This window comes from Mytilus trossulus, chromosome 9 (genome assembly GCF_036588685.1).
Source record: "Mytilus trossulus isolate FHL-02 chromosome 9, PNRI_Mtr1.1.1.hap1, whole genome shotgun sequence".
In the NCBI taxonomy this organism is placed as follows: Eukaryota; Metazoa; Mollusca; class Bivalvia; order Mytilida; family Mytilidae; genus Mytilus; species Mytilus trossulus.
In genome coordinates this window covers 13,785,047-13,798,503 of record NC_086381.1, presented here as the reverse complement: position 1 = coordinate 13,798,503, position 13,457 = coordinate 13,785,047, and the positions used below count along the sequence as shown (strand labels likewise).

General features: G+C 33.7%; 1 protein-coding gene across 1 annotated transcript; it reads left to right on the top strand.

Annotated features, from left to right (window-relative positions):
• The first annotated feature begins 524 nt into the window (after nucleotides 1-524).
• LOC134684311 (cysteine-rich venom protein Mr30-like) lies at nucleotides 525-12,744 on the top strand. The gene is made up of 8 exons (XM_063543598.1): nucleotides 525-540; nucleotides 1,856-1,957; nucleotides 7,192-7,282; nucleotides 7,900-8,051; nucleotides 8,716-8,801; nucleotides 9,289-9,374; nucleotides 10,377-10,487; nucleotides 12,620-12,744. The coding sequence occupies exons 2-8, from the start codon at nucleotides 1,946-1,948 to the stop codon at nucleotides 12,742-12,744; spliced, it is 663 nt and encodes a 220-aa protein (XP_063399668.1). The 5' UTR covers nucleotides 525-540; nucleotides 1,856-1,945.
• Nucleotides 12,745-13,457: the final 713 nt, after the last annotated feature.

Genomic DNA, 13,457 nt, shown 5'->3' with positions numbered 1-13,457 from the left:
TTCGTTATGTTTTGCACCCTCACTTGTTTATTGAACATGAAAGGTATACATTATGAACATAGACAATTAACAAATATAGAAGTTTTAGTTAAGGCAGGTAAATACATTAGCTTCAAGTAACATCATGGTGTAGTGGTTAGAGCATCGGACTACTAACACAAAGGTTCCTGGTTCGATTCCCGTTTGGGATGAAAATTTCAGGAACTCAATTTTCGGCTCTCCCTTGACACCATTTGCGAGTATGGTCTTAAGGAAACGATGATAGTCCGTCGGAAGGGGACGATAAATGGCTGACCCGTGTTAAGAGAGAGCCATATCTCTTGCACGTTAAAGACACCCTTGTAGATTTCGAAAAAGAGTAGGCTAATGCCGCTACAAGGCAGCACTCGCACTCGCAAAGTGGAAAGGGATTAATATAAGTTGCAAAACTTGTTTCCCAATCCACTATAAATAAATATGTTTAAACTAAGTAACATCATCATGAACATAAGCTTATAAATTAATTTTGTTTCCGTTTTAGGTGTCTCTGAAATTTTGGCAGTGAGTATAATTTTTAACCTCGATTTTATATTGGGCTTTTGAATTTTTAAAAGTACTTTTATCCTGAAACAACAACAAAAACAGATATGAAATTAGGGGTATAATGGACGGGCGAATGCAGTCAAGTAACAACTATAATAGTAAAATGGTTTATTATTGGCATACAAGTGAGAGGTTTAGCTAGCTATAAAACCAGTTCAATCCACCATTTCTACATAAGAAAATACCTGTACCAAGTCAGGAATATGACAGTTGTTATCCATTCGTTTGATGTGTTTGAACTTTTGATTTTGCCATTTGATTGGGGTCTTTCCTTTTTGAATTTTCCTCGGAGTTCAGTATTTTTGTAGTTTTACTTTTTATTAGTAAAAACAATAGAACAGAAATGTCTCAAGACTATAATGTTTCGTGCTATTTATGATTTTCCAATCAGTACTTTATATTATATCGATATATCTGTCAAATATAGTTAAATATTAAAAAGGGATTGTATAATCATATTTATACTGCACTCGTTCTATTTGAGCAGTCAAAATGCGTTGACTGTATATTTCTATGTCATATACAGTCACTAACCTCACTTTTCCTCACGAATATTTAAATAGAAGTTGCCGAAATAATATTTAAATATTCATACGACCTCTTCAACTTGTTAATTCTTGTTTCCAATGCATACGACGATGCTTGGAACCACTCAATCTTGTTTCTTTTGCAATTATTGGAAAAACATATTTCAGTTGTAAAATATTTTTTGTTTGCAACCTATAAATCATTATGTTTTATGCTTATGGTTGGTATTTAAGTCCATTCTCAAACAATTTCGTTCAGGTAAATGTACATTTCATTGTGTTGTATATTTTTCTGCGAAATTGATATGAGGCCTTTTTAACGGGAATTTCCCCTAATATTTAAATCAAAGAAATAACCTTAAGGCTTTAAACAACAATTGAAAATGTTTTTTTTTAGAATGCAGTATAAAGACAATAATAGTGCATTGACTTGACATATCAACGATATCAGAATTCGGCCCTAAACGGGGAAATAGCTCGGCACAGCCTCGCATTTCCCCGTTTCTAAGCCTCATCCTTATATCGTTGATATGTCAAGTCAATGCACTATTATTGTCTATATGCTATCCTAATATCAATGGATTTAACTATAAAGTAAAAAACTAACGTTGTTTAGCTTCTTCTGTGCTATATTTTGGAAACTGGTCATTGTATTGGGATTTTAGATATGATAGTTATCAAGTCCATGTAGATAAATCTATTATTAAATATATAGATTTCATTCTCTTATTCTACAACGTCTAAAGGTTCCCGGTAAAGTGACACCGTACACGCAGAAACTGATTGTAGATTCCCACAACGCCTTCAGAAAACGTCTTGCTCCTAATGCAACAAACATGATGAAAATGGTAAGTTTTTGAAAATATCAAACCACCAATTACACTGTTAGTGGGAGATATTATGGACATAATTGTGCAAATCGTGATACAAGCATGAAATTTTGTATAAAGGTTAACTAAATGATACTTATAAAAAATCCGCTGCTGGCCAGAAAAAATAATCATTTTTTCAAGATGGCCACCACACATTTTGAAAATGGCGTTATAACAAATTAGCCAATATTTGTTAATCCTTTGAAAGGTGTGTTATATGTAAAATCCATTGTTAGATTTGATAAAAAGAAAACGGCAGTTCATAAATAACGACTAGACAATACATTAATGTAACTTAAGGTGACTTCCGGTTTCAAAATGTCAGCTAACGAGTAAAAAATTTCATTTTTTTTTACTTTCAAGCAATTTTACAAGGGATTTTAATCCTTGAAAGATATGATAAAACGTTAAAAACAGCTCCTTAGTACGACAAAACAACACATAGCTGAAGAAAAATATTGGTTTCCGGTTCCAAATTAGATGCAAATACGTAAAAAATATTTTAATTATTTTCATCAACTTAACAAGTAATAACACAAGCATGAAATACAAACATGAAATTTGGTATACAGGTGGACTAAACGATAATTAAAAGAAATCAGGTGCTGGCCATCAAAAATTTCCATTTTTTCAAGATGGCCACCGATCATTTTGCAAATGGCGTCATATCCAGTTGTAAATCTTTGAAAGTTGTGTTATAGGTATAATCCAATGTAAGGTTTTATTAAGCGTAAATTACAGTTCCTAAAGTACGGAAAAACAACACATAAATGACAAAAAAGAGTGATTTCCGGTTTCAAAATGGCGGCAAAATTTTTGAAAATGTATTTTTTAAATGCCTAGTTTTGTTAGAAAAATAGGTTCGTTATCTTAAAATTATCGGACAGTAGCCAATAACAAAACTCGTACAAGGAAGGACAGAACGGAAGCATTTACAGTCACCAACACAACTGGATTTCGCCTCCTCATTTCAAAAGTTCCCGACAGGAGGATGTAACTTTAACGGTAGCCGAAGAAGTCCTCGATTTTTTTCTTTCATCCAACCCCAGTGTTCATGAATTGGTACATAAATCAGGCTGAGCCCAAACTTATCCTCCTTGATACGCTGCTCTTTGGATGTGCTCCGAAAAAAACCCTCTTGTAGGCGGAACTACATGACAATAACGCTGCTTCCTGGGTAAAAATTTACATCGTGCCTCGTTAACAGCAAATAGTGATGTTGTTCTGTCATACATGATGCAAACAAATGCTTCTGTTATGTCCTTGTATGTGTCTTTATACTTCAGCAAAGAAATAAGTACGTCCCTTACATGTTGAAATACTTCCTATGTCATCCAAACTGACCTATTCTCGTAGTGTCACATGCACTGAATGTATGAATGAAAAGAAGAGTAGATACACGAGGACCAAACGCATTTGATATATCACGTACAGGAAGCCATCAAAAGTCTTCATTCCTGCCAAAACCTATTCACAGTTTGTTCCACCATATTTTTGGAGTGCTGCAATTCTTATACTACTACATCTGTGTCGGTGCTACCTTAAATTACCGTCCTACAACAATTTTCATAATCAGGCCGAACATGGACAAACATTCGTATATCTGCGTCTCCATGCTTACAAGGGGTAGCTGGAAAGTATCCTTATTAGTATCTACAGAAGCATTTCTGTCGGCAAGACACTTGAAAAAATTCTTTTCGTTGTCATCTTCATAGAGGAATCTACACCAGAACCCAACTTTTGTCTTCTCACATCTAGCCTTTCAATGATTCATTTAGTAAATCTAACACAATATCTACTCTTGGATACTTATCGATGGAAGATTTTATTTAAGGCCGTATAACACAATTGCAAAATCATCAAATATTGATTCCCTACAAGGTGGCCTGGAATTAACCATTGCTGCTCTATCAACGATAAATGCGTCAGAATTTGGATCTGCAAATTACAAAATGTTTCAAGTTTATCCATTTGCACCGATTTAATACCACTGTTTAAAATGACATCCGAAAACAAAAACGGAGGAGCAGTTTATCTTTATGGATTAAGAAATATTCCAAATCAATTTGTCCACTGCGACAAACAATAAAAGTATAGAAAAGATATCTAAGAGCTCTAGCTTTGTTTTTTTTTACAAAAACGTTTACAGTTTTATTTTACCGACATAATAGGAGTTGTTCTTTTTAATCTGGTTGTGAGAAAACGGTTCTCCTTCGTTTTGTATTTGCTTCAAACGATCTTCAAATTATTTGCCTTTGATCTTTTTAAAGAAACCTTGTGTTTTCATTAAGTCGTTCATCTATTATAGAATGCCTCAAAGCACTAGATCTTGCAAATTTATCTGATAGTCTACTGACTTCTGGTCTAGCTACCATCAATACGTTTTAATGAGGTCTTCGGTTAAACCTATGATAACAAATCGCCCTTTACAATTGCGTTATTCTGTTTTTGTCTGATCAATTGTGTTATAAGACAAATATTTTCTGGTCTTACGTACAGTAAAATTATCATTTTCAAAATCAATTGCAACCTGTGGGTGACTTAAGAGAAGCCATATCTCGGAGAAGGTCGGTCGTGATCGAGAATATGTTACACGATCAAGACCTAAATGAATAAAGTATCATGCTTTATATGGACTGTTTGTCACAAGAAGTACTTTTTATAATTGAACTCCAGGAATTGAACTGTGGTAGAGATGACTATATTTTCTTACGCCAGTCTATCAAATCATTGAACGTCACAGAGTCATGACATGATTTTCTGTGTTTAGCTTTCTTAAGCCGATATATACCTTTCAAGCTAAAACACATAGAGTTATCTGATGCGCGTGTCTAGTCCTAGGTACATTTGAACATACATAAAGGAATATGCCGTTCTAGGTATTGCAATAATGGTTTTAGTGAGGACACATGATACATGTGTCCATCTACCTTCACGTAATATATCACCCAGAATATTATAACAAGTCATTTCAATGTGAAATCCACCTTACATGACGATAAACTTATCTTCTCAGTACATATCAGGCAATTCCCACTGAATATCCATTACCAAAAGTGGCTGATCTGCCGTTACTATTGATGTTTTTCTCGTTTTAACCACATTTTCCGTCTTTTCCATTAAATACCTGATCATTGCAACTGAATAGACCACTTTCGAGTTCATCCGTCACCGGAAAAAACTCGTCAATTATACGCGCCTTTATCGCAGTCATCTATGCGTTTAGGGGCGTCGTCACTTCCTTACAATGTTGAGCGAGTGGTTGGAAAATTAAAATTCTATATTGTACGAATTATTCGGCAAATTGAATTCTGAAAATAGACAATCAACACTGCTGTCATTAGGGAATTGTCAGTAAGTACCTACAGAGCAACCATTATTTCTAGTTTATCCTGCACAAAAACGATCACTAAGACGCTTGATGAACGTAAATAGGGCAGGGATACAGGCGAGCCCCTCTATCTGGTAAATGACGTCATAAAGGTGTGCATAATTGACGAGTTTTTGCCGGTGACGGATGAACTCGAAAGTGGTCTAAAGGCTTGTTTTTAAACAGTGGCATCATAGATTTTACACTTACTTGCTTTTTAGAGGAATGCGATGAACTACGATTTATACCACTTTGCCCTGGTAGTGCATACAAATCACTCATTATGTCTATAAATAGTTTGCGCATGCGCAAAATTGTTAAATCATGTGTGTCATAACCTTGAAAAATGTTATCAAACCAAATCATAATATTATTGAAAATCCCAAATCACTTATTAATAGTAAATAGTTAAAATATTTTTTAATGAATTTTGTTACATTTTCGCGCATGCGCAAACCCTATATGTGTCAAATACTCATGTCTAGTGTAAAGAAGGTAGCTACCAAACCTGACAGCTGTTTTTACACTTAAAGAAGATAAAAGAAAAGTTTTCCAGAAAAAATCAGTATTTTCAAACTGAAAAAACAGCCATTTTAGAAAACGGCGGTGGCCATCTTGAAAATATGATTTTTTTTAATGGCCAGCAGTTGTTTCTTTAAAAGTATATAATGATGATGCTTTGTGGTAATTTTCATGCTTGTATCATCATTTGCACAATTCCCTCGATTTTGCCTGCTAATATCTTCCACTATGTATCATCTATTTCAAATTCTACTTCCAACATCGAGAAATTCAAAATACCTTGCATTTGTTTTGCATGCATATTTGTGGGGTTTGATAAGTTTAAAGAATAAAGAAAAGATCAGTTGAAAACCAAACAATTCACAAACCAACAATAAACAGATCAGAAAAAAAACTTTCACGATTCACAAAAAAAAATGTTCTCAAAACAATATGCGGACAAGGAGAAAGAGGTTACTAAGATAAATAGTTTTTGTTGCCGCAAAGGTTACCGTCATGTTGCTCAGAAGCGGCAAGCATTCCGTTGTAAGATCTGTTCGGTGACAAGTTGGGATGAACGTGGAAAAGGGGAAGATTGAAGACACTTATACGCTACCATTCTATGCCAACACCCTGAAAAGGGAACACTTTTAAAATAAAAGCTAACTGTTGATCTAAACACAATATGGCAGATTGATATCAGATGTGCATGAAGGGAAGGAAATATCCTTTTTCTTATTCTATTTGCTCTATGTACAATCTCGACTGCTCTTATGTTGAATCAAAGACAGTAAAAATCAAAATAGAAAACATATATCTTGTTGTTAACATAGAATTGTAACATATTTGTACACATAGTATTACAGTTATACACGTAGTATTGTCATATAGTTGTACACATAGTCATATATTTGTACACATAGTATTACAGCTGTACACTTAGTATTGTCATATAGTTGTACACATAGTTATAAAATTGTACACATAATATTACAGCTGTACACATAGTATTGTAATATAGTCGTGCATGTGTTATTGTAACATAGTTGTACACAAAGTATCATAAAATTGAAAAGGAAAATGGGGAATGTGTCAAAGCGACAACAATCCGACCATAGAGCAGACAACAGCCGAATGCCAACATGAGTCTTCAATGTAGCGAGAATTCTCGCACCCATAGGTGTCCTTCAGCTAGTAAAGTTGTACACCTAGTATAGTTGTACACATAGTATCGTAATGTTGTACACATAACATTGTAATATAGTTGTACACATAGTTTTGTAATATAGTTGTACATATTACTGTTATATAATAGTTCACATGTTTCTCTTTTTTTTAGGTATGGGATGAAGCTTTAGCAGAAGAGGCAATGAAACACGCACTGAGATACTCAATGGAGCATGATAAATACTATGATAGATATTCTGATTGTATGTGTAATATTTAACGTCACTATCTATAAAACTTCATAGATTTCCTGAAAGCAATTCGACCAAATAACCCCTCCCCGTACCAAGTTATCCCTTTCAATGGTCGTTTTCTTTTGAATGAATCTATATGATATATTTTTTTTTCACAAATAACACAGTTAAAGGATTTAAAAAGATCTATAAAAACTAACAGTAAACTTTCTGTAAATATTTTCCATAATATCCAATAATATTAAACGTCACTATATATCCATAATAGTTCATAGATTTCCTGAAAGCAATTCGACTAAATAACCCCTCCCCGTACCCAGTAATCAATTTCTCTTAGTCGTTTTTGTTTGACTATATCTATATGATATTTTTTTCACAAATAACACGGTTAAAGACTTAAATAGTAAACTTGCTGTAAACTTTGCCATTATACTAAAACGTATATATCACTTTTAAAATAACGTTTTCATCATGCTTTCAACTTTTTTTTTTTTTTTATTTGGAAGGTCAATATGGAACTCTGCAAATGGAATGATTAATGTTTCGTTCAGTTGAATTCCAGTTGATCATCGTTCACTTAGTTGTAGCTAAATATTTTGTTTCCAAAAGAGAATTATTTATTTCAGCACTTCCTGGTGTTGCTACTGGACAGAATTTGTGTTATGGGTCAATAGGTTGGTCAGATTGTCTTAATAAATGGTTTAAAGAAGGAGACGACTTTGAGTATGGGACTGGATCGCTTACCGGGAATGCTTGGGATGTACTACATGCTGCCCAGGTAAAACAAGACAAAAAGTGTTCACCAGATTAAATTATAGGTGTAGGAAATAAAAAGTACTAAATCCCGTGCCTCCGTAGCGATTTACTTGTGTTACCGCTTACGAGTAACGTTACGACTGTGAAGGAATGGAACATAATTAACCAACGGTCAGTTGGTACTATAATGTCCAGAATAACCAAACCACCTAGTTTTGTCAGCTGGTACTATAATGTCTAGAATAACCAAACCACCTAGTTTTGTCAGCTGGTACTATAATGTCCAGAATAACCAAACCACCTAGTTGTGTCAGCTGGTACTATAATGTCCAGAATAACCAAACCACCTAGTTGTGTCAGCTGGTACTATAATGTCCAGAATAACCAAACCACCTAGTTGTGTCAGCTGGTACTATAATGTCCAGAATAACCAAACCACCTAGTTGTGTCAGCTGGTACTATAATGTCCAGAATAACCAAACCACCTAGTTGTGTCAGCTTTGACAAAGGGAATGTGAACCTTAGTTTCTAAATAGTTTCTTAATTTCTGAACGGAAATTGAAATATACATTATAGCTATACATATTGAACGTTTGATAAAAATATTATACTTATGTCTTTTGTAGATAGTTGTACCTTTTGCAGTCAGACCACATCTTATTATTTTAATTGCTATATTTTTTCAGATACTTTACTGGAAGACCAACCGTATTGGTTGTGCCCGGGGAGTGTGTGGATGTTCTGCATATTTTGTTTGCAATTACGCATACACGTATGTAAATATATATGTATAGATCTATAAGAGACTCTCAGTGAAATTCATATGGATATAAAATGAATATCGTTAAAAAGACAGATTTTTAATTATTACAAAGTTCAGAAAAAAAATGTAATGCCAAAGTTGAAGTTTGATGCCGGTTAGCACAATAATTCATCAATGGTTTCATACACACACAAGGGAGTACTTTTACATCAATTATTTTTTTTGGAATACCTTAATATTTTGTTTGGAAGTCCACGACATGTAATGCCAGTATATTGGTTACTGAGGGGTTTTAACATGCATGCAGTTATATAAGTTACTATGGTTACATTTAATAATTGTTGGAGTTTTTTCAAGGATATAACCATGATTATATAAATCCTTGGTATTATAAAGATTGATATATTCTTTAATTTCTAAATTAGAATTGTAAAGCTTTGATAATTTTGTAATAAAGTTCACACAACCCTTGTACAGAATATATTTTATTATTTAGATTGGTGTGGGAAGAATATTCAGTGCCGTGGATAAATGGAGAACCATGTGAGGCCTGTCCGAACAATTGTGTTGACGGCTTATGCGGTAATTTTGTCTAAATGTATTTTGAAAAAAGATAACTAGGCTATGCTGTCACAACAAAAACATTTTCCTGGATTATTTTTTTACGCTGTTAAATTTAAACTGTTTTTTTCTACGTACAGGTTTTAAGCTGTGTTTTAATCTTTGAAAGGCATCGATTTTACTCTTTAAACTGTGAGAACTTTTTTCATATGTTATGTATGAGGTCGAAATCCTCAGTCGAAATCGTAATCTTTGTTCAATCCATTATTGAAACAAGTAATACAAAGTTAGAAATACGAAGTATTAAGTAAGGCCATAATCTTGAGTCAAGAGTGCACGTAAAAAAAGACGTTCTGACAGCTTGTTATCTAACACGGAAAATGAAAAATATACTAGAACATAGAACAAAGAAAATCTGAGACACTTTATATTTTGCAAATGCTAATTTAAAAAGTATCCATGTCCACCGAACAGTTGGTCAATATGCCTGTGTCACTTCTACAAATATTAATTAATAACCGTACAAATTCCGGTGTTAATGTCAGGGTAAAAGTGTAATGCTGACTGCCAATAACAAGTCCTTTTTTACTAAAAACATTGAAGCAAAAATCATAAATCTATTTTCTTTCAGGCCTTCAAATGTTATTTCATGATCTTGAAGAACTTGCTCCGGTTCAAGTAGCACAAGTCCACGAGATTTAAATGGAAAATAAAACAAAAACGTATTTTCACAATTTTGATTTAAATACTCAGTCCGTCTTTTTTATCATAAAAAATTTCATAAAATTTGATGATCTCTTGACAAATTTAAAGTTACCGATAGAAAAATCATAGGAAATCATAGCATGCAATAATGTTGCCCCCCCCTCCCTTGAACTATCGTCATGTATAATATTTCACCGGTGGTTCTTATTTTCACAGTTTGTGTTATAGTTTCTTTCACATTTGAAATTGTCATATTTAATCCGGAACTGGTTAAAAAAATACGTGTGGCACTTAGAATTACTTCTTATACATTTATAGATTGTGGCGGGAAAATGTGCATGAATGATGGATCACTAGATTTAGGAACGTGTGAATGCACGTGTATTAATCATCCGAACAGTCCTTTCCAAGGGAATGAATGCCAGTCTTGTAAGTCTTTCTTGTATAAAGATGCATTTGCATGACGTAACACATATCAGATTAACATTTTTTTTATATTCAAGATGAAATATTTTTTTTAAATTTTGTAAAGTTATCTGTTACTTTTTAGCTCACCTGGCCCGAAGGGCCAAGTGAGCTTTTCTCATCACTTGGCGTCCGTCGTCCGTCGTCGTTAACTTTTACAAAAATCTTCTCCTCTGAAACTACTGGGCCAAATCAAACCAAACTTGGCCACAATCATCATTGGGGTATCTCGTTTAAAAAATGTGTGGCGTGACCCGGTCAACCAACCAAGATGGCCGCCACGGCTAAAAATAGAACATAGGGGTAAAATGCAGTTTTTGGCTTATAACTCAAAAACCAAAGCATTTTGAGGAAATCTGACATGGGATAAAAATGTTTATCAGGTCAAGAACTATCTGCCCTAAAATTTTCAGATGAATCGGTCAATCGGTTGTTGGGTTGCTGCCCCTGAATTGGTAATTTTGAGGAAATTTTGCTGTTTTTGGTTATTATCTTGAATATTATTATAGATAGAGATAAACTGTAAACAGCAATAATGTTCAGCAAAGTAAGATCTACAAATAAGTCAACATGACCAAAATGGTCAGTTGACCCGTTTAGGAGTTATTGCCCTTTATAGTCAATTTTTAACCATTTTTCGTAAATTAAAGTAATCTTTTACAAAAATCTTCTCCTCTGAAACTACTTGGCCAAATTAATCCAAACTTGGCCACAATCATCTTTGGGGTATTTAGTTTAAAAAATGTGTGGCGTGACCTGGTCAACCAACCAAGATGGCCGCCACCACTAAAAATAGAACATAGGGGTAAAATGCAGTTTTTGGCTTATAACTCAAAAACCAAAGCATTTTGAGGAAATCTGACATGGGATAAAAATGTTTATCAGGTCAAGAACTATCTGCCCTGAAATTTTCAGATGAATCGGTCAATGGGTTGTTGGGTTGCTGCCCCTGAATTGGTAATTTTGAGGAAATTTTGCTGTTTTTGGTTATTATCTTGAATATTATTATAGATAGAGATAAATTGTAAACAGCAATAATGTTCAGCAAAGTAAGATCTACAAATAAGTCAACATGACCAAAATGGTCAGTTGACCCCTTTAGGAGTTATTGCCCTTTATAGTCAATCTTTAACCATTTTTCATAAATCTAAGTAATCTTTTACAAAATCTCCACTGAAACTACTAGGCCACAATCATCTTTGGGGTATCTAGTTTGAAAAATGTGTCTGATGACCTGGCCATTCAACCAAGATGGCCGCCACGGCTAAAAATAGAACATAGGGGTAAAATGCAGTTTTTTTGCTTATAACTATGAAACCAAAGCATCTAGAGCAAATCTGACAAGAAGTTAAATTGTTAATCAAGTCAATATCTATCTGCCCTGAATTTTTCAGATGAATTGGACAACTGGTTGTTGGGTTGCTGCCCTCCAATTGGTAATTTTTAAAGAAATTTTGCCGTTTTTGGTTATTTTGAATACTATTATAGATAGCGATAAACTGTAAACAGCAATAATGTTCAGCAAAGTAAGATCTACAAATAAGTCAACATGACCTAAATGGTCAATTGACCCCTTAAGGAGTTATTGCCCTTTATAGTCAATTTTTAACAATTTTCATTAATTTGGTAAATTTATGTAAATTTTTACCAAATATAGTTCTCTGTTACTAATGGGCAAAGTTCATGATAGATATAATTGTAAGAAGCAAAATCGTTCAGTAAAGTAAGAACTTCAAACACATCACCATCACCAAAATACAATTTTGTCATGAATCCATTTGTGTCCTTTGTTTAATATGCACATAGACCAAGGTGAGCGACACAGGCTCTTTAGAGCCTCTAGTTTGTTGTTGTTGTCATATTTAAATTTATAATAGTTTAATACTACGCCATGTGTGTGTTCTTAAATGTCAATACATGACATGTAATTAAAAGTGGTCGACACCTAGCATAGAACTTTAAAAAATCGGTGATATGGGGCCCGCATGAACTTGAATTACGTTGAGTTTTCGCTCAAATTGAAAATACTGGTTTTTTTCCACGAAATTTTCACTTAAGATTCCAAGTTTAATTCTTAATATATCTTTTTTTTGTAGTAAATTGTGCTTTACCAAGTCCTGGTTATTGTAATGGCTATACCAATGACTTACAGGAGATGTACTGCAAAATATACACCAACCTGAGAAATGAGTGTCCCCATTTCTGTAAGAGATGTGAATGAAAAAGTATAAATTAGTATGGTTGGAATAAAGTATTTTACTATACAAATGCCTTTCATTTTTGTTTTGATTGATTTTGATAATGTAATGAAATCATTATGATAGTCTGTTTATGGATTTAAGAGGAAGAAGAAAATATATCTTGAGGAGGGTTGATTTATTAATTGCTTGCTTGTTTGACGTCTAGTGGCAAATATTTCATACATATCCAGGACAAGAACAACCAATACGATAGGCTGGTTCAGCAAAGCAATTCAGACTGACCCTTGCTTTATGTCACCTTTTGATCCATCGATAGTTGCTGCAAAGGTTCTTTGTAGAATGCCTCCTACTATTCATACATGGGACATAATTAGAGGTCAAAGCATTCAAATAAAATTGAGAATGGAAATGGAGAATGTGTCAAAGAGACAACAACCCGACAACAGAGCAAACAAAAACCGAAGGCCACCAATGGTTCTTCAATGCAGCGGAAAACTTCCGCACCCGATGACTCCTTCAGCCGGCCCCTAAACAAATATGTTACTAGTTCAGTAATAATGGAAGTCATACTAAATTCAAAATTATATATTAATCAACATAATACAAATTTAAATGCACTATAGTTGTACAGATATTGAATTTAGGAAGTAAATTTCAAGTTTATATACTTATTTACCAGAGTCAAGTAATTTCAACCATAAAATGTTTGCATATAAGTTTTAGAATGTACTTC

Bases quoted from the DNA above. Each gene is read 5' to 3' on its own strand.
- LOC134684311 (XM_063543598.1), top strand. The intron at 8,052-8,715 runs GTAAAACAAGAC...ATATTTTTTCAG, and splicing joins ATGTACTACATGCTGCCCAG to ATACTTTACTGGAAGACCAA. The intron at 8,802-9,288 runs GTATGTAAATAT...TTTATTATTTAG, and splicing joins GTTTGCAATTACGCATACAC to ATTGGTGTGGGAAGAATATT.